The following is a 25,051-nucleotide window of genomic DNA, read 5'->3' as shown; positions in this document are numbered from 1 at the left end:
GCCTCCAGTGGGTATGATTTTCCACCCATTGATTTAATGGAAGCAAGATTTAGTCCATTGGCTGCAATGAAAGTTAAGGGCACTTAACCCTACAGAGGAAGAACCCAGTACCTGGGAGTTTAGACTTTCCCCTGAAGTGGAATCAGCAGGTGATGATGCAGGTGATGCAGCTACTGTGACTGGTGGCTTAGGTAGAGGCTCTCCTGTTGCCTCCCCTCTGTTGAGGTCTCATACACAAGGCTTTGCTCTAAACTTAAGGATTTCCTCTCCTAGGCAATACATCCAAACATTCTGTATCGATCCAGTTCCAAATGTACTTAGATACCCTTGTCATTTCAGAAGAGAAACTCATGTTTTTTATTTATCCTTTCCACATTAATGAGGAGAACTGTACCTTTCTCTAATCTTCTGCATTTTAAATAAAACAAGTGACATTGCAGATTTCATTCTGATCTCACTTAGATGGGCATGTATCTGGATTAATTCAATAGAATTAATTGACTTCAGTAGAATTATTTCAGATTTAAATCCACATGAGCTTTATCAGTCTTCTTCAGCGATCTTTTTTGTCCTACTGTAATACAGTTTTAATTTGAAAAAGTCCATTGTTAGTCTATGGATTTAAAGTTGCTGTCTAATTTGACACTGCGTATTTGGAATCCTCAATTTTGTATGGTTAGTCTATTTGTTTTGAAGGAAAGCCCCAAATTTTATTTGTCACATCACTGCAGCAGTATTTCAAGTCAACTGTTACACCACATTCTTTGGTTGTGTCTCTAGGGTCCTAGTGGTGAACGTGGAGATAGAGGAGAACCTGGTGATGAGGGCTACAAGGTAAATATCTCTTGCTTTGATTTTATTTGAATGTGGCTTTTTATACATCTGGTTAGTATAATGCACCAAAAGAAAACTGCCATTCTCACTAATGCATACACAAACCAAAGGCACCGTATTTAAGTGGCTGATGCCTCATTTTTATCAACTAGTTCCTATTGGAAATTCATATTGTTTGAACTGGTAATTTTGTCATCATTAGCAAGCACCAGCAGTTTGTAAATCTCATCCTAACACTTATGTTTGCTGTATGCAATCTTCCAAATACACAAATAAACTATAATCTCCCAGTGATGAATCTTCCTTATAATTACTGATGTTGTCTCATTAAGCAGCAGCAATTAAAAAAGATACAGCCCCTGACCCCTGCCTAAATTACACAGGTAGTACAGATCATCCACAATAATACATAAATTAGTGAACTAGAGATGATACACTGTCCAAAACAGTGCATAAATGCTTAACAATATGTAACTCCCTCTTGTGGTGAGTTTTGAGTAGGAATTCTAATGAAGAAAAGCCCACTAAATGTGTGATTAAGTAAGGTAAGTCAGTGAGACGATGTGGCACATCCCAGGAATGATCTTTAGAAGGAAGCATTTCACTCACCAGAGCTTGATGCTGTTAGGCCCCTTGTACATGTTACAGATTTCATTTAATTTAGACAGGCTACAAATGTAAATTAACTGTTGCACCATAAAACGGTCCAGTCAGCTTATAAGTCATTGCTGGAAAATGTGTAGTAACTTTATAGCTGGTTGCTATGCAGCTTTAATTTGCATGTGTAGCAGGATCTGCGCCTTGTGGCTGGGACCTTGTCAGCTGACCAGGCTCCCAGCTGCTGGGGGGCACTGTGCATAGCTAAGGCTGGGAGTCCTGCAGCTGAGGAAACTCTCAACCTCAGCAGCACCTGGCAGGTCCCAGACTCTGGGTCCCAGTATCTGTGGTGTGCTGCTATAATCTCCCAGCCCAAGGTGTGCATGGAGCTAGAACTGGCTCCCCCTGCACCAGCAATAAGTCATGATGGGATCTAATGCTTGATCCCACAATCTCACCTCCTGCCATGCACATCTGACGTGGTAGGAGGTGCAGTTGTGTGGATAGTGCATTGGATTCCATCTGCTTTTACCTGCATGTGTAGAGAGGCCCATAGTCACCTCCTAGTAACATGTTACTTTCCCTATACATAGGGTCATGTGGGTCTTCCCGGACTAAGAGGAGCTATTGGACAACAAGGGCCTCCAGTAAGTGTTTTGAACAGTGAGATGCATTTATTTTATTTATCTGTTTGCTACTGAAAAATAATTTGTCTCCATCCTGAATTAATTGATATCTTTCTTTTTTCAAAGGGTGAACCAGGTGAACTGGGAGAACAAGGACCAAAAGGAGAGAGAGGTTCAGAAGTAGGTAGATAGGAGTTTATTGAAAACCTTTTATGCTTGCAGTTGTAACATAACCATGACTGATCTTAAAAAGCAAGAAAGTGAAGAATCATAAGGCATTCTTTAAAAACAAAGCAGGATTCCTAATTACTGCACTGAAAGATTAACTGTGCTATTTGTCTTTTGTCTTTAGTTCTTTTCTAACGTGAAATCTGAAACTCCTAGCCATTTACTGGCATTCTCTAGGTCTTGTCAAAGTCTTTATGAACAAAAACATAGTAGACCTAAATCTATACAGAGATGGATATGACAGGACTTCCATGATTTTGGCATGAGCCTAGTCAAATTTGGTACAGTTCTTCTCTCCATATTTCTTTTGAGAAGGCCCTTTTTTGCTGGACTCTATTTTCTGAAAGATATTTTAAATTTCAAAATAAGCCAAGTTCAAGCTGCCGCATGTTTTGGAAGTTGGTTGCATTTTGGCCCAATTACTTGTTGAAAATCTCCTTTGGCCATATTTTATTATATGAATATTTCCAAATATACTGGAAATTGTTAATAGACATTCACCAAAGACACTGGAATGCCTTTTAGGCACTAGTTTCAGACAGCAGCTATGCAAAGGTGCAATGTCCTTGTGAACAAAGCATTCTGAAGCTGCTTAACTGTGTTATTGCTGTCAGGGAAGCCAGAAGAGTACTTTGGGTGAGCCGCTTGCACACATTTCCTATCTCTTTCACCTCACAAGGATCAACTACAATCTGGCTCCTACATGACATACATGTATGGAATTAGCACTGATATAACAGTGTCTAATACTGTCATATTGTATTTTCCTTGTAAAAGAAATACTATTTTGTAATATTGGGACTGTTTTTCCAGTAAGTAGATTTATAGGGAAAAGATGCGATAAATTGCTTGCACGTGGTTCAAAGCACAGCACAAATTGTTAGAGCTTTATACCATTAAATGGGTATTGAGGGTAAAGATACTGGTTTCCTTTCGTACATGAAGGAAAAAATATCATGAAATATATGGAAAATTTCCAGTATTTTGAAATGACCAAAGGTAGCAAACGTGCTTTTGATGGAGAAGTGGTTTTGCCATGAAGTAGATAAAACTTTTAAGAATCTGTTCCTCTTTTTGGTAATATTTGAATAATGCTTATTTAGATTCTTTAATGGAAATCCACTTGACAAACTAGCCCTGGACAAATACCCAGATTTATACAGCACCAGTTTCTAAATAATCACATTATATGCATTCAAAATTAGGTGTACTGGGTTGAAGCCTGGAAATATGGAATTTGGTACAAAATAATCATGATAGAAAAGATCTGTCAAGGGTCAGATATAAATCTTTTCCTTCGTAAATAATTCTTTGTTCTGATTCTATGTTGAAAGTTGCCAAAGGTATTTCATGTTCTGCCATAAGCTGACTTTTTATTGACTTTTAAAATGTAAGAATAATAACAACAGTGATGATTGGTAAGAACTATTCTTGTTGCAACTTAAATAGGATAAAAGGGTTGAACATGCTTCAGTTGAAGTGCCTCTACCCCCATTTTAAGTATGGGGATGCTGATACACAAGTAGTTCTTTAATTAAAGCGGCTTTTGGAGACACTCTAATTAAAGCGCCACCCCCTCACCCTAGAGCACGTGTAAAAGTGCCATTAATGTTTTCAGCAGGACAGTCAACATAACAGTAAAAGTAGCCAGTGTGAAAAGTGAATGCTTCATTTAAAATCATTACACCAGTGCCAATGTGAAATCTTTTCTATGAGCTCAGGCATATTGATTTTGACAGCACTATAGGACAAAAGTAGTTATAGTGTGGCCCACTCTCAGTAGGAGATTTCTATTATGCGAGTCAAAAATGGTCCTGGCTTAAAATCTCTGTATGCCAAAATGGAAGTAATACCAGTCTGAAACAAAATTTTCAGGCCTAAAGTTTTATGCAAGAGCAAAACTATTGACACAATCCCAGCTTCATTGGGGTGAATTGTTGCTGCTATAATAAAATTTACTGGGCAGTCACAATTTTAAATTTTGCTATTTTAATTTTATAACCTGGTACTTTTATACTTTAATTTTAAAACTCTGAACTGTTAATGAAAGCAATATAAGGTATTCAGTGTACAGATTTCACTTTTAATTGGTGGAAGTTTTGTACTATAACTTTAGTTTAAAAAGTTGTTAAATAATGGAACAGTATATTACTATTTTAATGGCGCTTGCGTTGATTGAATAGTGTATTTTTTATTTATTTTTGTCTTCAGTTTACATACATTTTATTAGGTTAATCTAGTACAGTATGGTAATTCACTAGCATTTGCTTCCAAGAAGTGTGTTAAAAATAATTTAAACCAGAAAACTTCAAAAGGTCTTTTCTACACAATCTACCCTATAATGCTGTGCACTGTTGCTTTATACGCAGAGGTGATTGTATATTTGGATGTTTGAAGTGATCCTTGGATATATCATGATCAATAATTGCTTTTAAAGTTCATCATATACTGGGGGAACTTTTCCTTTGGATGAAAAGAACTATGGGCACAGTTTTCAAAATTGCATCATGCCTTTTCAAACTTAGCGGCATTAAGTCTTCCATGTCACTTAGGCATTTTTGAAAATGTAATTCCTAACATTAACATTCAAATAGCTAAGTCAGTGTCTTTATATACATTAAGTAATACATGCATACATATATCAATATAGATATATATCAATACATAGATATAAATCTATATCTATATATGTGTGTGTATATGTATGTACATATTACTCAATGGATATATACTGTATTAGATTTAACTTAATAAAATGTATGTAAGCGGAAGAAGTTTATTTCACTGTCTGTATTGTATTTGTAGCTCAGATAAAACAAATGTTCCCCACAGCATCAACCTTGTTTTATAACACTGTATCTTTATAATATAGATGTTTCAGCATATATGCAGTATGATCACATTTCTTATCATCCATTCATTTTATTTTTAAACGATAATGAAGGTGCTATAGAAAAAAGTATTTCATTATGATGATATTAGGTAAGGTGGGAAAATTAACCAGAGTTACTCTGAATATTCTGCTGGGCCCTTGCATTGCTGAAATGATCTAAAATCTTACACAACATTTAAGAAAAATACATAGTAGTATACAGTTACATCATGCAATTCTTATGTGGGTCCCTGAAAATGGAAGTGATTAATATGCTTCTAGGGCCTGGTCCAGATTTGGACAATGAAAACTCTCCCTAAGGAAAAACAAATTGAGGTTTCTTTTATGTGACCACATTTGTCATTCATAATTGTTGAAATCTCCAGGGTCCTACTGGAAAAAAGGGAATGTCTGGTCACGCTGGGAAAACTGGAATTCCAGTTAAGTATCAATATTTCGCCTTCTGTTTGTAAACTGGAGAAATGTATTTGATGTTGTAAACAAAAATCAAGCCTGTTCAATGTCTGTGGTACCACAGGACTGTTTCTTGCATATACCAGTGCTACTTTTCCTTGCTCTGGCAGTATAAAGGACATTCAAAGCCAATGTATAAGTAATTTATGCCCCCTTTAAGTTCCCTTACACTGACCAATGAGTGTAATGAGGCTTTCACGTAAGTGATAATCAGTTTAATAATCTGTAATAAAATAAAAAAGGGATTTAAATGATATCTAATGGCATTATTTCAACGTAGTGGAGTGAGGTACAATTACTAACTCTATAGCCTGAAGGTTCCTTCCATTTATAAAGTTATAATTATATCAGTTATCTGTGAAGTTTACATATCCCAACCCAGTTATTACCAAGTTAAATTGCACTGTGCATTCCCACTAGCCACTCTTACTGGCTCCTATATATTCTTGTTTGAATGGCTACTACCTTCAGAAATCTCCATAGCTATCAGGGACAGATACAGCTGCCCATGCTCCTGAACTGCATCCCACTGTGTCACATACCTGACCTGAGATATTAAACATTCTTTTAAAAATGTAGTATTCATTTTAGAGAAACTAATTCATCCCCTTTTTTCAAAGGACAAGCAACAGAGAGAAGCAGGAGATGTTCTGTAAACATAACTTAGGACTTACTGGGTGCATCTACACATGGATTTGATTCGAGATCAGTTTACTTGTGAGTAAATTACTCGCAAGTAAATGCTCCTGGACAGGTGTCTACACATGTAGGGACATGGGACCAAATTTGCTGCTCCTAGCAGCAAATGGCTTCCGCTTCCTGTGGCCCCGCAATGGGCCCCTACCCCCACCAGGGGGGAGCTCAAGGCTTCAGCTGCAGCTGCCAGCAGCAGCAGCCATCTTGAAAAGCCAGCCCCACTCTCTGCTTCCTGGCCAGCAACTTCCCTGGCCAGGAGCAGCATGTACAGTGCAGGGGCAGCACACGGCAGCTCTCTCATTGCCACCTCTGCACCCCTGTGCCATGGCTGCTCCAGCCCTGCCCCTGGCAGTGATGCCCAGTGCCCTAGGCTCCTGCTGGCCACCTCACCGGCCCTGCTGCCTGCTGTGCCAACCTCTGGCTGGCCCATGGCCATCTGGGCCCTACTGGCTCCCACACATGCAGTGACTGCCTGCTCATCTAATCCAGATGGCCTGGATTGGACCCACATCCCCATCACCTGCCTACTCCATGGTGACTGCCCTTACTACGGCTGGAGGGGCTTTCACGCCATCGTGCTCCAGGCCATCATTGACCACTGCAGCACCTTCACAAATGTGAGTTCCAGCTGGGCAGGCAGTGCCCACGACACCTGCATGTTTAGCAACTCCGCCCTGCCAGGCCTGGTGCAGAGCAGGCACTTTGCACCGGAGGTGCCAGATCAGCAGCTGGGTGCCATGGTGGTCCTGCCCCTCCCCATGGGGGACCCCACCTACCCACTCCTATCCTGCCCAGATGGCCCTACACCAGCCACCTGGACCTCCACCAGGACCATTTTAACTGACCCGTTCCCTGGTGGAGTGCACCTTCAGCTGCCTCAAGGGATGCTGGCATACTCTCACTGCCCATATCAAGTTTGTTGAGGACAACAACCCCCAGGTCATTGTCATGGCCTGTGTGAGGCATAACATCTGTGAGGCCTGGGGAGAGCTGATTCATGAGGCCTGGGAGAGGAAGCATGGCGAGCGAAGGACACCTGGCAGCGGGAGCACCAGCTGCGGTAGCAATGACAGTGGCACCACACCCCCTGCTGAGGCCCTGGGTGAGCCGCACACCCGCCAGCAGGGGCCAGAGCATAGGTGCAAGAGGTGCTGGCCAACTACCTCTGCCTGCACTCTCTCATAGCATGCTGTAGTCCACCTGGACAGCAACCCACAGACCCTTGCCCCACCACCTTCCCTCAGCACCACACTCACTGCAGACACATCTCAGGTTTTATTCCCCTCACATCCAACAGACCCCTTCTCCCCTCTCCCCTGCCAACACCAGAGCCCCTCCACCAATAAAATACCCTTGTCCCTGTGCAAACTATTTACAAGTGAAATTCTGTGTTTGTGTGCCTTCCTGGAGTGGATGGCCATGGGGTTGGGGCATCTAGGAGCAGAGCCCAGGGACAGGTGGCCAGCACTCCAGCCCCTGGCAATTCCCCTGTGGGTACACTCACCACAGTGAGCCCAGCAAGTAGAGGGGCAACAGTGGAACAAAAGTGGAATAGGGGCAAAAGTGAAGGGGCGTCCTCCAGCAACATGTCACCACAGATGCCAGGCTGGGGCAGGGGCTCAGGTAGACCGCCCGTGCTACTGTACACATCATGGCTGGGTCCCAAGGTGCAAGAATCTCTAGCAACTGCCTCATAAAGGACATGGTCTTGTGGGCGCTCCCCATCTGACAGTTGTGGCTGGAGATGGAAACCCACTGTGCTCGTCTTGACCTTTATGCGGCACTGCTGCACTAACCAATTTTGCCCATGCTCCCACGTCTGACCTGACAGCCCCTCATAGACATGGGTTTTGGAGCCCCCACCCTGCACGAACTGCTGCTGCACCTCCACCTTGCCCCACAGTGCCATGAGGTCACCAGTCTCCTGTGACCAGTTGGGGCCTCGGGTGGCAAGGTGTGGTGTCCGTGATGACGAGGCCACTGGGGCTCCTGCACCAGCTCTGGGCTTCTGCATGGCTTTCCCTGTGCTCTTGGCCCTGGCCAGCTGCCTGCAGCACCCAATGCAGAGGTATGGTGAGGGCCTGGCACCTGCACAGAGAATCAATGCCCCATGGCACCTGCAGGCTCCAGGCAGGATGCTAGGGATGGGCTGCAGGTAGATGGAGCTGGACACAGTGGCCAGGAGCTGCATAACAGCTGGGCCTGGATGCTGACAGGCCTGACAGCACTCTGCAGGCCTGGATGGTGCAGGCCTGGTAGCTGTGTGGCGCTACATCCTGCCTAGGGGCACACAGGGGTCTGGTGTGGCCTCAGGCTGCCTTCTTGTGCCCCAGGACTCTGAGTGCCTGCATGCTTTTAAGAGCCTGAGGCTGGGGCAGGCATAGAGCTGGCCCAGCCCTGGGGCAGAGAACTGTCCCAGCCCTGGAGCCCTGGGGCTAGCCTCAGGGTGGCCACCGTGTAGTGGGGCTGACTGGGAGCAAATTTGCTCACAGTTGGTGCCTACGTGTATACTATTGCACAGAAGCTACTTGCAAGTAAATATGCTACTTGCATTTACGAGTAGCAAATTTACTCACAAGTAGCATCATTTACTGCATGGTAAACATGCACTTAGAGACGCGTACGCTTACTGCACAATAAACTACTCTACTGTGCAGTAAAGCATCTTGTGTAAATGTGCCCACAATGTATAAACTATTTCTGGGTCCATTAATACATAAAAACACTAACACATGCTCTAAATAACTTTTACTAGCTCCACATTTCTCATTACCACAGAAGTTTGCCTTCCTTGTAGAATCAGGCAACAACTGGTGCATTCTAGGCAGGGTGGAGGACATACCCTTCAAAAGACACGCAACGTTCTGTGCCAGTCATAAGAGTTCGGTTATATCCTCTGGAAGGCTGAATAGATATACATTGCAGACCAGAGAGAATATGAGGAAAGGCAGGTGGAAGGAAGGAAAAGCAAAGAAGAGAGGATGGTGGGCGCACTTCAAAGAACATTTGGGTTCACTTAAAGTGACACATTTCTTCTATAACTAAATGTGATAAAAAAGTTATATGGAAGATAGTTTATATTTTTACAGGACCATTGCCGAATACATATTTTTAGGTGAAGCAGAGGGATTATAGTTGGAAAGAATATTTTGTATTTCTGGTGTGTGCATTCACTTGGAAAGTGAATATGAATATATGAATTCTATATGAATATAGAATTATATGAATTCTAAGCATCATTAGCCAACTTCTTACAGTTTAAAAGTAGGTCATCTTGTAAACATGAAGTCAAGACGTTTGGGTAGCTTTCTGGAAAAGCTTAGCCTCAGATTAGCTAGAAAAGTGCATTCTTACAAGAAGGCCTCGAGTGGTTTTGAGCATATTCCTGCTTGAATTAAATAATTTCCCAATTGTACAGTAGCTCCAAAACTTTTTAAGACATGGCCTCTCACTTGTGGATCCTTGATTTTTGAGACATTTTGTAAAGCCACAATTCCAGTTGAAATCAGTAGATGCTCCATATCTCAGCACAGGCATCCAACTTGAGAACCCATTTTTTAAAAGGTTGGTCGAGGTGGTATATTAGGGCGTACTGTTATTGAAATCCTGTTTCTAGGACAATGGATATGAATAGGTTCTTTAGTTTCATATTGTATTTGAATTTGTTTCAAGGGAAAACCAGGCTCACCTGGGCAGAAAGGTGCAACTGGATACCCTGGAATAGAGGGCATTCCTGGAAATCCTGGGAAGCCTGGCCTACAGGGGAAACCTGGCCTTCAGGTGAGTGCTATATACCACATCTTGCTTTGTATCTTTACAGCAGGAACAGTGTGGAGTTTCAAGATTTCTTTCAAGTAGTTGTTATTGTAGTTCTTTGGAGTTGAACATAGAGTGTGTACCATCTTAGAGAGCTTTTCTTTTTTGGTTTAGCCTTTTCAGTCAAAATTCAACATTCATCCAGTATTTATAAATGTTACTTATGAACAATAATACAACTGACATCAGTTGTAAACACTTAAGAAATAATCTTAAGAAGAGCTAGTCGCATCACATCATAAAAAAGACCAGAACTTTTACTATAAAAGCATATCAGTGCAGCAGGCTGCAAACCAGAAGGACGTATGTAAAAGCTATGGAACCATGTTTAATATGAAAGGTTACTGGGACACCTTCTTTGTTAGTATAAACAATGACTGGAGCTACCTAAGAGATGAGCTATGTATTATGCATTTGGCACTAATGGCATGGACAAACGTTTACTGGGGGTGGAGGAAGGGGTAACTGCTGCTCCTGAACAGCAGCTGTTATGCTGCAACACTTACATAGTCATGAACCTGTAGGCATACAAACATAGTGAAACTGCTTCATCTCTACCTCTGCTTCATCCAGGGTCACAGCAAGGGGGGGTTAACTCAAGAGGCTTATGCACACATAACAATTAGTGTGTAACAGCTGCTGCACACTCCCGAGCAGAAACTCCACTTTCAAGGCCATGTGTGTCCATGTCCCCAGTGACAGCACAGTATATGCTAGCTGTGGATGAGGATGTATTTCCATTCACATTTATGTATATGTTCTTTTGGCATAGCTTCATACACACAGGGACTTGTTTTTTATATTTAAAATGGTTCCCCTTGTTTCCAGTCTGAGGTAATGAGATATTTTCGTAATAAAGGTCCCAGTCTTCCTTCATGTGGTAAACTTATTCTTTATACATCCCTTGAGAACATACACAATAATGCTATTACTGTGAGCATGTCTGGTATTTATAAATAGGCATGTTGAATTTTGAATGTTTCTGAAAGACACCATGAAAAAAGTACTGTCATTTTGTTTTATTTTGTGGCGCTCTTTCTCCTTGACAAATGAGTCTTCCAGGGTTCAAAAGTCCTTTCAGCACAGCTGCAAGGAGTGAAGCTGACATCTTGTTTTCATCAGGATGAACTCATTATAAACTTAGGTTCTTCTGAGTTCTTAGACCTAATTAAAAAGAAAACAACATTATCTTTGCAAAGATTGTACATTTGTCATCCCCAAATAAGCCCAAATAGTCATTCACTATGATTAGCACTGATTAGGCCCTTATCCTGCATATTTTAGACTGTAGTCAGGAAAAAAATAAGTTTGGATCAGACTCCCCTAAGTCTGGGATGTGGGAATAGTTTCAAATAGATGGGTCAAAATCTTAAGTAAACAATTGTGTTTGAACCCTATCATCCTTGGAGAGTAAAAGCAGCCACTGATATGCTGGTAAAACAGTTTCCAAATACATTTATATAAACAGCGATATGGATAATGATTCTTTACTTAATTTATACTACACCAGCATCCAAACTGAGGTCCCCATCCTGCTGCGGACCTCACACATGGACTCCTTATACTATTAGGAAGTGTCATTGACTTGCTTGCGTTTCATGTTGCGCCTTACTGGGGCTTTGGTAGGTGATTCTCAGAGTAACTATCAGGAGATTCAATCTCATCACAAAATGCTTTAGTTGCAAGAACAAATTTATTTCTAAAATTATCTCAGTCTGTTATAAATCTAGATGTGGTTTAGCTGAGCATTTGCAAATTGGCTTATACAGATTTACACGCAGTTGTAAGTAGCAGTGGCTGAACCCATTAAAATGATTGCCTATGTTTTAATAAAGCAAAAGTCGCATACAACAAGAACTGTGTCATTAGCCTATCTGATTGTACTTGCTTACTGCTTGCTTACAAAGGGTAACGCTGGAAGCCCAGGAGTTCCAGGACTGGCGGGGTACCCTGGAACCCGGGGACCAAAGGGATTTCCAGGCTTGCCAGGTGCTACTGGAGCACCAGGACTGAAGGTACCATGAATGGTAGCTTAATATGTTTGTCAAATACATTACTGATGTTTCTTAATCTTCAGGCCACTCAGGCATAGGACACCAATGTGCATTCTAATAAGGCTGGTATTACAAAATGTAAGATGTTGCTTGTTTCAAGGTTTTCCTTGTTGCTTACATTTCACAAAAACAGTGAAAACTGGTTTGGAGGCACTGGTTCCCATACACAAGCATGCTGCTTCCCAATCCAAAATGCATCTACTTTAAGCTATTATTAATACAGGTTTTAGGGCCACATCCTTTAGACTGATCTCAGGCAAACTACACATAGCAGACTTGTGGGTTATACTGAAGTACAGTCTTAACGATTTAGACCTTTAAGCTATCTATTAATGCCTCATGGCAATACTTTCAAATGCAGTGTCCAGTCTTGAAAGGTAGCATGCATCTCTATTCAGTGGGCAACTGGGTACCAACTTTGAGGGGACACAAAAATAGTGGTCACTAGCATTGCTGGTGCCCAAGGTACTAAAAGCTGCTTGTTAACACCTCTACCCAGACCCCTTAGTAAAACTTAGGTCTTGTTTATCTAAGCAGTGAACATAAGCACTCTAAAAAGACAAGAAAAAGACAAAGAAGGGAGGGGAAGGGTGCACAACATATTCTCAAAAGTGTGCTTTTGCTGTCGTATAAGATTTGCATTTAAGTCAAAAGGAGAGCATCTACACAGGAACTTAACTGCACAGTAAACTAACTTGCTGTGACATAAAGCATCATAGTCTACATGTGCAATGCTATTAGATGACAGCAAATTAATTTTTACCATAGTAAGGTAGTGCCTAAGCACACATGTAAATGCTGACCTGGGTGTGCACCTCATCAGCCCAGGCAGCAGGGAACCAGACCCCTGCTTGCTGCCTAGCCACAGGGCTGTGCACACTGGGGCACTCTCATGCCTTAGCCAGCCCCTCCGCTGCCCAACACTGCCTCTTGGAGCCCAGGCTTACCCCTTGAGCCTGCTGCCAGCCCAGGGCTGTTCCACCCCAGCTAAAACTGCTGTGGTCGCAGCACAGCATCTGCACGTGCAGCCTGAACTGCAGCAGTTTGGGCATCTACACATGCCATTAAGGTACTGTGATAAACTCTGGAGTTTATTATGGCATATGCAGGTACACCCAGGAATAATTACCTGGAAATATTCCTAAAGAAAATGCAGTGGTGAAATACAGTGTAATTGTTTGTTTGAAAGAAGTAATGAAAAGTGTATTGCAGCTGTTGCTGTTGATATATAAATACTAATCTACTTTCAATAGGGAAACTATTGTAAAATAGTATATTCTAGTGCAGTGATAATAAAAGGTGTGTTATCTCCCTTTCTATAGGGTGAGAAAGGGCTTCAAGGTCATCCAGGGAAACAAGGTAAAAGAGGCCTTCCAGGGGCGCCAGGTGACCAAGGCCCACCTGGAGATTCTGGGCTGAAAGGGCAGGCTGTAAGTATCCACTCTACATGGTGCAAAGCAAGTTTTCTAATAGTTTGGTTGGCAACATGGAATAATAACCAGCGTGTCTGCGAATTTACAGGGGGAACATGGAAAACAAGGTTTGATGGGGCTTCAAGGATTCCCAGGTCCAAAAGTATGTCTTCAACTTTTTCTTTTTGATTTTAAGGAATATGCAAAACAAGTTCACTAAGCAAAGGACAGCTGTAGCAGTAATTTGTTTAAAATGTCCCAAGACCAACTGGAATGTTGAAAGCTTGAATTTGAATGTTTTGTGGCAGTTCCAAGAGAGTTCAAAGTAGAATTCTGAACCGGCTTGTTTAATATTTTCGCTTTGATTACTCTCTGCAAATGTCTGGCTTCCCCTTTCCAGACTGTTCTTTCAAAAAATAATCACTTACAGTAGATTTAGTTGAGATAAATTAAAAGGTAGCAACCTATCAAATATTCATACTTAATTTCATCGTTTTTAATAACATTTTATTTTTATAACATTTCATTTTATGTTTAGGGTCCTTCAGGAGACATTGGTTTGACTGGGATTCTGGGTCCTAAAGGTCCTATTGGCCAAATTGTAAGTGTTATATTTCAGTCCATGAAATTGTTTTCCACAGTGCCATGTAAGTGGCTTGCCCTCAGTCAGTAGTCTCTTCGTTGAGATTGAATGAGACAGATAAATTCCTTTTTAATCCTTAGGAAACTGGAAATGTAGTTTAATAACCCACTCTGAGCGTGAGTCTTCACTAAGAGCACTTCACCTCTATAGGAATACTGATAATATACACCGGGTAGGGGTATAGCTATACCAGCAAAACTGTGCTCTTGATCAGCAGAGTAAAATCACCCTCAAAAAGCAAAGCTATAATAAAGAAAGCATAGTTCTAATGAATTAACTGCACTCAGTCAATTGGGCTTCTTCTGGTAGTCTTTGAGTGCTTTTTGTAGCCATGATGGTCCCTGAAATATGTGAAAGGCAAGGATTTCTACAGGTGATATATTTTATTGGGTCAACTGCATGTTTGGAATACATTACAGGCCTTGGCATAAATGCCTCTGTCTCATATACATCTTCCATTATATAATGATTGGAGCAAACTCTGGGTAACCTTGTATAGAGAGACAGGCTCGCAAGGTCAGATTCCATGTTTTTACTGATTTAAACAGGGAAATACTTGATCAAATGTTTGACTGTAGGAAGACAAAGTAACTGAAACTGTTACCATAAGGAATAATACTCATTGTTGAGAGTCAAAACCTAACTGAAAACCTCTGAAAGCCCTCCTACTTAGAGTTGTTAAATGTTTATCATAAATTCTTCATGTAGCTGTGGGGGATGGTCTTCATGATATACCCCTTTCATTAACATATACCAAATAAAGGTGTAGATAAATGCATTTCATTAATGATTGTATAGCTATGATTATAAACCTTGGGAGGATGGCAGAGGGGAATAGTGGACCTGAATTGTTGGGGGAGCTGAGCAACTAACTGAGTTCAGTGCCTGGGGTTCAGCCTACACCCATCCTCCCCAACATGAGTATGTTTTTGCATTTCCATTGCCTGATCTAAATGCTAATTAAACTTGTGCTTAGTTTTCCAATGAAGTGATTCTCTTGAGTAGACACAGATATGCTCTCTCCTCTGTTCTGGGGCCCCATCTGACAAAGTAAGCTCCCTTTGTCCCAGTTAAGATAGCTTCCCTTCACGATAGACTTTGAACAGGTCTCAAATGCAGTTTTTTCTTCTTTCTGAAGGAGAATGCACTGTATTTGAAAGCTAAACTAAATGAGCTAAACTAAATTAGCTAATTTTATATGACCTGTGAACACTTTTCATATGTTTCTCGTGTTTCTTCTGCCATGTTAAAGGGAGGTGCTGTTAGGATTTATCAAAAGCTGCATTCTTGGGAGAGAGCTCACACTGTAGGAACTGAAAGATGTCCAGTTCACAGTTAAATCTCAGTGTAAAAAGCTATACTCTTCTCTGCCAATAGTGTTGTCATACACACCATGACTTCTAGGGCAGTCTGGCTGGCTGGCTTCAGAAAGAATCAGCCCAAGCAATTTATTTTTTATAGCTTTCTCTTTCTGGCTGTCTTTGTACAACACAACAATGGTTCTGAGCTGTTTGCACAAAAAGAGACATAAATAGCAGAGTAGAATATTTCTCTGAGCAGCATTTATTGGTGATCTGGAATGACTACTTGTGGGTAATAATGTAGCTGGTGGTAGTTCAAAACAAAGAATATGTGGTGGTTGGGTAAACAAAAGTCTTCAAAACCCATTGTTTTTAGTACTCCAGGCTTCCCAAACAGAGCTCTCTAGGCTCTCCAGATGCAAATAAGTACTAATTATTGAAATACTTATTGTATTAATTACCTAATATCCAGAAAACCAACACTGGCAGACATGCATAATATCCAGGGTATGTCTACACTACATCACCAGTGCTCCAAGTAAGCCTTGTTTTCCACTGTGCCCTGGCCATCCACATACCAAACCCAGAAGTGATGCATTTGCTATCCTGAGGGTCAACTCCACTGCTGCTCTTCAGCCGTCTGTCTCTGCTATATTTGAAACCAGTTGAGGGGGCATCCCCATAGTGGTCTCACTGTCCCATGTCCATGGTTAGCACATGAAAGTGGAAGCATCTGGGCAAGGTATGCTTGAGAACAATGCTCTCCATTAATAGGATGTGATGTAGATATACTTTTTGTTACCACTGTGTGTGTTGTTGAAAAGCTAAAACCCTATAATTATTCACCAAGACGGTGTGACATTGAAACTGATATAATTAATGTAAAGACTGAACAATCTTACCTTACCCTATCAAGACGTTGTGTTTCATGGCCATGTCTTCATTTGGAAATATAATAAGGTGGTAAATGTCTGTTTGTTTGCTTACAGGGATCCATGGGGCCCACTGGTCAAGAAGGTATAATTGGCCCAGCAGGCAGGCCGGTATGTTTAAGTCCTAAGGTTCCCTTTTCTTTTCCATTATTTGTTATGTTTTTTTGTTTGATCCATGTATTTAAATATGGCTTACAACATTTTTTTCAATGTAAACAGAAACTAGCAAGACCTTTTTCATACTGCACCAGATCTGCAAACTATCTTAGGTGATCCAAACATAAGCAAAACAAACTAAGAGATAGAGCAGAGTCACTTGAATGAATGGCCGCTCTTTTTGTTCATACAATACACACAGGAATATACTCAACAAGTTAAGGTGTGAAGATGAGATACATACTTTAAAGTGTATTAAACCCCTGTGAGGATTTTTTTGTTCGGAGTGAAGTGGCTTTACTTTGGTACAGTGAAGATTAAGCTATGGCAGTTGAAGGCTGTTTTGCTGCTGAATAAAAGAATCCATGTGTGGATGTTTTTAAAATTATGCACACTGACTTTACACCTTTGATTTGCCTCACCTCTCCTGTGTGCATCCTTGCAGACAAACCTAGAGGGTGAAATTCTGGGCAGCTGCTCTAAGGATAAAAACAGACATCACCAAACAAAGCATATCACCTGTGGCAGGACACATCCTACCACAGTTAAACTGGGCGAAACACACGTTGCCTGTTGTCTCACCTTAAGCCCTTGTTTCAGTGAGACAGAGACAACATATTCCCTTTATCCGGGGACTCCCCACACCAGAAATTCCCTGGGTGCTGCACCATACCACACCTCCTGCTGGGACCTGCGTAGACCCATGCCTCTGCATGAAGCATGGGTCAGTATAAGAACATGCATGGGTCCTGGCACAGGGCACCAGGATGGATTTCTATAAGGAGGGAACCCTGACTTTCTCAACTTAAAGAGAGATGCTCTGAGAGTCCCAGGATTCATCTCTCTAGCGAAAAAAGCCAGACACATGCTCCTGGGGCTTGAGGGCCTGATTCTGCATGAGAATTCCCAGGAGTGTGCAGCATTGGGTCCCTCAAGGCCCTGGTGCATCTTCCCATGACAGCTGGAGAGTACTCACACTCTTCTGCCATGGAGTAAATAGTAGGGCTGTGCAAAGCTTCAGTTCCTGATTTGATTCAGCAGACTCGGCCCAATTTGGTGGCAGAATCTCCAAATCCAAATAGAATCAGAGAACACTTTAATCTCTCTGAATCGATTCAGAGAAATTTGGAAAGATTTGGCAATTTGGACATAGAGACAGCTTTAGATGTTTTTTCTATATACCTCTAGGTAGCAGGGGCTTGTGAATGCTGTGATGCTGGGGCACATGGAGCATCTCACAGAAGCACTGGGGCACCCTAGCGCACTCAGCAGCAGGCCCAGGAGTGGACCAGAAACACTTTCGGTTCACTTCTGGGTCCACCGAGGAATGCACCAGGGCCCCACCCCACCCCCGCCCCGCAACCCCCAGCTCAGTGACTGGTGCCTCCTGGATCTGGATGGGGCACCCAGGGTCCCCCTGTGGCCAAACACTGAGCTGGAGGGGCGTGGGGGGGCCCCAGCTTGCTCCTTGGCAGACCCAGAAGTGGACCAGGAGTACTTCTATTCCATTTCCAAGTTTACCATCCAGCACATGGAGACCGCCCCCCCGCCGCACTCCTGTGGGATGCTCCGTGTGCCCCAGCATTGCAGTGTTCACAAGCTGTACCTGCTACTTCAAGGTATATAGAAAAAACCTGTAAAGCTGCGTCTATGTCCAAACCGCTGATTCTCTGAATCAGCATCAAATCTTTAGATTTGGATTTGGTATCAGGGACAGTGACCCAAATCAACTAATTGAATCACTGTCCCTGATCTGGGCCAAATTCAAATTGAATAGGGACTTCTTCGCACACCTCTGGTAAATAGAGGTCAGCTGCAATAAAGCAGCACTGTTTTATACTACATTTGTCACAGCCACTAATGTGGCATGACAAAGAGTAGAGGCATCTATTTGTTCACCACTTGTGCTGTCCTGAAAATGTTTATGCATCAGGCTACGTCTGTTTTTATCTGACAGATATGGTAGAGAATGTACAGTCCACAGGAAAGAAGCACTATACTTTTTAGCCATCTTTTTTTTCTTATGATCCTGGGCTGCCTGAGCACTGGACAGGCCTGTTAAGCTCAGGTAACCCTAGAGACTTGTCTCACTGGAGAGCCTCCTGCTCCTCAGCATTGTACCTGTCACTCTGATCCTATCTCCATCTCTCGCACATTCTCTGTTCCAGGGCTTGCAGTGTGGTCTTTCAAGGTAGACTTGTCTGGGAGAACCCTCCCTACCTGGATAAGGGGCTTTAGGATCTCTTTATGCTATTTCAGCCCATTTATATGCTGTAAAGGAGCTGGAGAAAGAAGAAGAATGTCTGAGAAGCTGGATTAAGGAGAAGCAAAGTAGTGTTACTATACAGCAATAAATAGTTAATATGTATTTTACATGCATGTGACTAGAACAAAGAGTAAGAGGAGAAAAGAAAAACTGCTGTACAGTTAGAATATTCTTTTTCATATTGTGGAAAACATCACTCCATAAGTGTAGTTTCATTTCTTTCCATCTTTCTTCAAAGGAAGGATGATGACTCTTGCTCTAGAATTTCTTTTCACACTTGTGTACCACTATGAAGATTATTAATGAATTTCAGACTGAACCAGATAGCATATTATAGTAAATTATAGCTGAGAGCTCGTTTTCAGCCCTGGTGGCAAGTCAGAAGCAAGATGCAAAATTCTTTGCTCACAACGTTAATTGCTAGAAGATTATCATCTCTAGAGACACAATACAGATGCAGAATTAGCCAAGAGCATAAAATAGGCAGAAAGAGATGGATAATCTGCATACTAATGTACTAATTATTTCCCATATCTTGAGCTAGAACAATAAAAGCGGATATGGAAAAACCTACAATATGTGATAGGTGGATTTTCTTATCAGCAGATAATACAAAATGCAGTCCATAACATGGATTAAGCATGATATAGAAGTTAGGTAAACAAGTAGCTAAAGATAAGAGAGAGACCCAAATATAATTTCCTAACTAATTATGAAACAAAATTATTGCCCTAGTGCTGCATTTGAATCAGTTGATATGAATGGGACTACTCAAGTGAATAAAGTAATATAGATATGTATTTACAGATTGAGGAGCAAAAATGCTATCACTGTACTGTATTAATAGTTCCTCTTTTTTCAGGGATTTAGGGGTGAAAAGGGCACAAGGGGTGAAATTGTAAGTAGAAACATTTTTTGTACTTTAATTTATGAGTTGTATCTTACCACAAGAGTACTAGAAGGAGCGGTCTGATCTACCATAGTTTCTCAACTAGATTGGAGCAAGAAAATCAGAACAATAAGTCAAAATCTTGAAATTTGAGAAAAAAGGTTTGGATCAATAAAAACATTATGTTTGGGTAATTTCAGAATGTATTGTTTTGCTTTTTATTTAATTTTATTTATGGAATGCAAATGAAAATTTTAAAAAACTGTTTTAAGCTGAAAAATCAAGAACTTTTCATTTTGAAAATGTCCAGGTGGGAATGTTTTGGCAGTTTTGAAACTTTTTTTCCCCCAAATTTTTTTCAAAACTGAAATTGGTTGAAAACAACCCTTTCCAATGGAAATGGAATTATGATGAATTGTCACATTTTTTGGTTTGAAAATTGTTTCAGTAAAAATTTCTGACTGGCTTAACTGATAGAGTCCATGATTGCTGCCTATCATCTCTTACAGCAGCTGTTCCATGTTCTCACTCTGTGCTTGAGCATACTGCCCATTAATACATCCCCTTTTTCCTCTGACCACATAGTAATATATTTTAAAATATAAATGAATATATTTGAAATCTGTGCCAGTTTGGAATTGAGCTCGCATGTTATATTGTGTGATACTCAAATCCCTCATACCAAAATGTCATCGTCTAGATGAACTGGCTGTAGAAGCAAGTAAGTAGTTTGTTTCAGTAGTTTGTTCAGTTTGTTTGTTTATTTATGGGTTTCACTGAAACAAATTACTTAATTGCCTCTAGAGAATCAGGAGCAAACATTAACAAGAGCTGAGTTTCAGAGCATACAGGCCAGCAGCTGAAGGATTTCTGTGATGTAAGCATGATAGCATTGATAATGGTACACACAATTCAAATCATTATCCTTTCTTATTAGCCTGCTGAGAATATTGTACTTGTTTCTTAATGTAATTAATGTTCAAAATTATATCTAAGTTATATAATAGGGGATCTACAAAAATTCTGCCAGTAATGGCTCTAGAAAAGTGACAGACTGGTGTTCAATGATTATGCTTGTTTCTGTTAAATATGTACAGCAAATATGTGTGTGTACCGATCTATATATTTATGTACCCCCGTCGGGCTTTGTATAGACAATTGCAGGTGGCCTTCAAGTGTTCACCTGACCCCGCCTGAGGGGTGTGTCCCCAGAACTTACGTGTTGGGTTGCACTCCACCCTGAGGGGAGCCCTGACAGTCACCTGCCATGGTTTGGTCTTCTATGTTCCAGTAGTGAGGCTCCCTCCCAGGTTTTCCCGCTACTCTTGGTACTACCCGTCAGAGATGTTCTTGGGGCTCCACCTCCCCTACACCCCAGCCAAGCACCAACCCCAGGGCCACTGGATGGTGGATCTTTGGCTTGCTACTCGGCTCACCTATTCCCAGTGATCACGGGGCGTACAATTGTCTCCACCTTTGCACCCATCCTTCCTCCAAGACTCCTGCCCAATCTTGCCTCAATCTTCCTCCATGGCCCTGGACCTGCTGAGAGTCTTTCCTTGGTCACCATTCCATGCAGCCTCCAAAATAGAGTAGGTTGAAAAAAAGAAAAAAAAAAGAGAAAAAAACAACGAATGGGTCTGGGTGTGGGATTCTGCCCACCCCACTCACGGATCCGCCGTCTTTGACCTTCACCAATCCCCCAACGTTGTCCCTCTTTTGCTTGGCAGTTCTGCTGATCAGGGTGCTGGGCCTCTCTAGCATGGGGAGGGCCCCTGCCTCGCCCCTACCGGGGCTGCCAGCCTCCCTGGGACACTGGCTGGGGAGCAACCTTGCCCTCCAGTGTTCCTGCCACTTCTCTTGCCATTTCCCTGCTGCCAGCTTTTAAATTCACCGATGGCAGTTTTTTATGATGGTATTTGCCAGTGCTGCCACCAGCTGGCAATAAAAGCAGCTGACAAACTGCTCCAGTGACCCGTCTCAGCATGGCTCGCTCTTCCCTGTGGGAGGTAAGTATTTCTTCTTTTCAGGGCTCTTTTTCCCTTTCCTCGGGCATGTCGCCCCTGCCTTGGGTCCCGCCACAGGAAGCCATTCTGGCGCCTCCATTTTTATTCCCCTAGGACAGTATGATAACATTTTGGAATTACCATGTTTTTCAATAGTTAGCCAATATAACCTTCCTCCTGTTATCTTTGTATTTCCTCTCCCCTTTCCTGCTATTGTTTTACATTCACTTCTGCCTCTGTTTCTTAAATCAGGTGGATACTCTTTGTGTGCCCAGTGAGTGTTCATATAGGGAGACCTCAGTCCTAACCTAGGAACTCCTATAATAGATTTTATTTTAAGGCAACTTGAACATTACTACAAGAATTTAAGCTTTAAACTAATTTAGCTCAAAATTTTTACATATTTTTGTGGCAGAGCACCTTTGGGTTGCTTGCCACTTTAGGGCTCTCACAGGCTCTCAGGGGAGCCTGTTTGGCAGAACAGCTGGGGAAACATCCCCCATGTACCATTTAAAGGGGGGAAGGTGTGTGCCAGGGCACTGTTGGTGCCTGCCAGTTTAAGACTGGGGCCAAGTGGCCAGAAGGTACTTAATTATGGCAGCCATTTTAGAGCTCTGGCCACCCATATAAACAGGGCAGTTCACTGCTAGATGGGAGGCAGCAACATTGCCTGGCTGCAAGGCTGCTTGTATCATCTAGGAGGTATGGGAAGAGCTGTTAGGAGGCTTCTGGTCCTGGGCATGACCTAAAACGGCATCCTGCTGGGAATGGGTGGCCTGCCGGGGCTCTCAGTGGTGCGGGAGCCCCCAGGAAATGTCAGGCCAGTGATCACCCTGGTAAAAGGCGAGAAGGGTGCCTTAACCCTAGTCCTCACATTCAGATGGGTTTACGTAACATTGGGGAGAGTTGGGGCCAGACATGGCTGCAGTCACTTGAGCCCTCTGCGGGGTGCGAGACCCCCGAGAAACCCCAAGGAGGGAGAGTGGGGGCCAGGCACTGCTGCAGCCACCTGAGTCCTGTGGGGTGCAAGACCTCGAGGAAAGAGAGTGGGGGCCAGGCATGGCTACGGCCACCTGAGTCCACTGGGGAGGGAAGCCCCATGGCCCCAAGTGAGGGGGCAGTGATGAGTAGCCCTGAGGAAGGGGGCAGTGTGGAGCCCCAAGTGAAGGAGCGCAGAAATATAGAGAGCAAAATGACATGCTGCTCTGGGGGGGAATGAGAGGCCCTGTGAGACCCTGGAAAACCAGTCATGGTGTAAGTTACCCCAGCTCCCACCACCAGGTGGGTTAACCCCTAGTAGGGGCCAGAAGGTGGACCCAAGAGAGTGAGGGGGCTAGTGGCAGAGGCCTGAGGTAGAATACCCTCAACTGTTCAGTGCTGGGCCAGGACCAGAACGGTCAAAAAATCCAGGGGCCCACCGCAAGGGATGCCCAGAGCTGAGGGCCTGGGGTCCCAACTGGTCTTGGAGGTGAGGCTAGGGCCTGTGTGGCCAAAGATCCCGGGGCGACCATGCCCGAGAGGGGAAAAGGTTTCCCAAAGGCAGCCCAAATGAAGGCAGGGTATGCCGCCGGATTGGAGGGATCTTAGAGGGGTCTGAACTGGAGGATTCTGGGGCCCAGTGTGGGGCTGGTGAGATCAACATCTGCATGCCATCTGCAAGGCATGGGCTGCTGTGTAGGGGAGGTTCAGAGCCGCAGATAGCGCCCCCTGGCATTGGGGCATAAAAAGGGCAGCCTCCCACCTTAATTAACATCTTAATTAATTAAGAACAAGGGATGGCAAGTGAGTCAGGTGGGGGGGCATGCCCAAAGGCAAGTGGGGAACCTAGCACTGTGGCTAGGTGGGGAGTCCCACTTTGCCACAGTTTTATTTGCTGGAACTCGATTCTTTGATCCTAAAGCTCTTGAAACAATTGTTACCTGAAAGACCAAACAAATACCAGGTTTCTCATTTCAGACTATTGTAAACTGCCGTACATATTTAATTCTCATTTCCTTCTTTCCAGTTCAGAAGAGTTGCCCACACAGAAGCCCTCTGTTAGGGCAGCATGGAGCTGAAAATGCTCTTATATTTTGAAACCCGTGCCAGTATTAATCATCAAGAAACAGTGGTATCCATTATTGTCACAGATATTATTTACCTAATTTCCTCTAATTAATGGGCTCATCATACAAGACTTTTCAAGAGAATGATGTGCAATTCTAAGCACTGGCTATATAGGTTAAACTAATGCTACTGTGTATACCTAAGTAATCTTGAAAATTGCTCTGTAAAAGTGAAAATCAGCCACACATTTTTTAATAGCATAAGGCATTGAATTATGTCAGTGTCTCTTTTTGCTAAAAATACTTGTATGTTTTATCTTCTGTGGTCAATCTGTAGTCAAACAACAGGATTTTGCCATTATCACCATCACACTGCAACGTACCATAGTAATTGTTTAAAGTATAGTGTCTCCCCTAATTTACTTTTCTCTAAATTAAACATGGACAAATAGGATTCCAAACAGATTTGATTTTAGGACAGCAACTGGATGGTTCATCCTCTAATAATGAGAGTTCTATGCTTTCTACACAAGGTTTTCTGCACAACTTCGGCCTAACAGCAAGACTAGGGACAGACATTCAAAAAGCCTGACCCTGAATTGATTCAATCTTTGCAGATTAGTCTAACCTGGCTAGGCTGAACTGGTTTGTAACTGCACAGACATCCCAGAAATGCTGGCACATGCCTGCGGTAGCTCAGGCTAGAAGCTGGGGCGTGCTAGAGCAGCCCTCCTTTCCCTTTCACAGTGCTGAGGTGAAGGGGAGTACAGCCGGGCCTTGGCAAGGTGCTCTGATTAGGGAGGGGTTCCCCACCTCCTGGGAAGCCCAGCAAGCAGTTGATAACACAGCGTTTATCACCCCTAACTCAGTGTTTATCAGCCCATGAAGAAAACAAAGAAAACAAAAGCTTCCTTCATTAGTTCAAGCTCTTCTTAAACAACTTTTTCCAAGGAAGGAGCAGAGGGACATTACCAGCTACCTGTTGATTAGCTCCAAAAAGCCCTAAGCAGCTCTGTCTGCCTTTGTCTGGTCTCCTACAATACGGTGTCCGGTCTCCCACAGCACGGACCATAGCCGGAATGTGGTATGCTAGCTAATGCTGAGAGGTGTCTGTGTAAGGCAGAAGGGAGGGGGGAATCCTTGTTTAAGCAGGGAGAGGTCGGGGGAGAGCAGGGAGAAGCCAGGCAGATGCCTGCAGTCTCTG

General features: G+C 42.8%; 1 protein-coding gene across 2 annotated transcripts in view; it reads left to right on the top strand.

Annotated features, from left to right (window-relative positions):
- The window catches only part of COL24A1 (collagen type XXIV alpha 1 chain), a 270,456-nt gene that overhangs the window by 228,881 nt on the left and 16,524 nt on the right, over positions 1–25,051 (top strand). For both annotated transcript variants that reach the window (XM_090049548.1, XM_090049547.1), the window contains 11 exons: positions 781–834; positions 2,025–2,078; positions 2,184–2,237; positions 5,544–5,597; positions 10,000–10,107; positions 12,051–12,158; positions 13,520–13,627; positions 13,719–13,772; positions 14,148–14,210; positions 16,543–16,596; positions 19,770–19,805. In XM_090049548.1, the coding sequence (XP_089905674.1) occupies positions 781–834; positions 2,025–2,078; positions 2,184–2,237; positions 5,544–5,597; positions 10,000–10,107; positions 12,051–12,158; positions 13,520–13,627; positions 13,719–13,772; positions 14,148–14,210; positions 16,543–16,596; positions 19,770–19,805 (747 nt within the window). The remainder of the gene's footprint in view (positions 1–780; positions 835–2,024; positions 2,079–2,183; positions 2,238–5,543; positions 5,598–9,999; positions 10,108–12,050; positions 12,159–13,519; positions 13,628–13,718; positions 13,773–14,147; positions 14,211–16,542; positions 16,597–19,769; positions 19,806–25,051) is intronic.

Source organism: Crocodylus siamensis, chromosome 5, assembly GCF_052110815.1.
Source record: "Crocodylus siamensis isolate JL-2025a chromosome 5, ASM5211081v1, whole genome shotgun sequence".
Lineage (NCBI taxonomy): Eukaryota > Metazoa > Chordata > Crocodylia > Crocodylidae > Crocodylus > Crocodylus siamensis.
The sequence above is the reverse complement of the archived record's forward strand: the minus strand, read 5'-3'. Positions and strand labels throughout refer to the sequence as shown.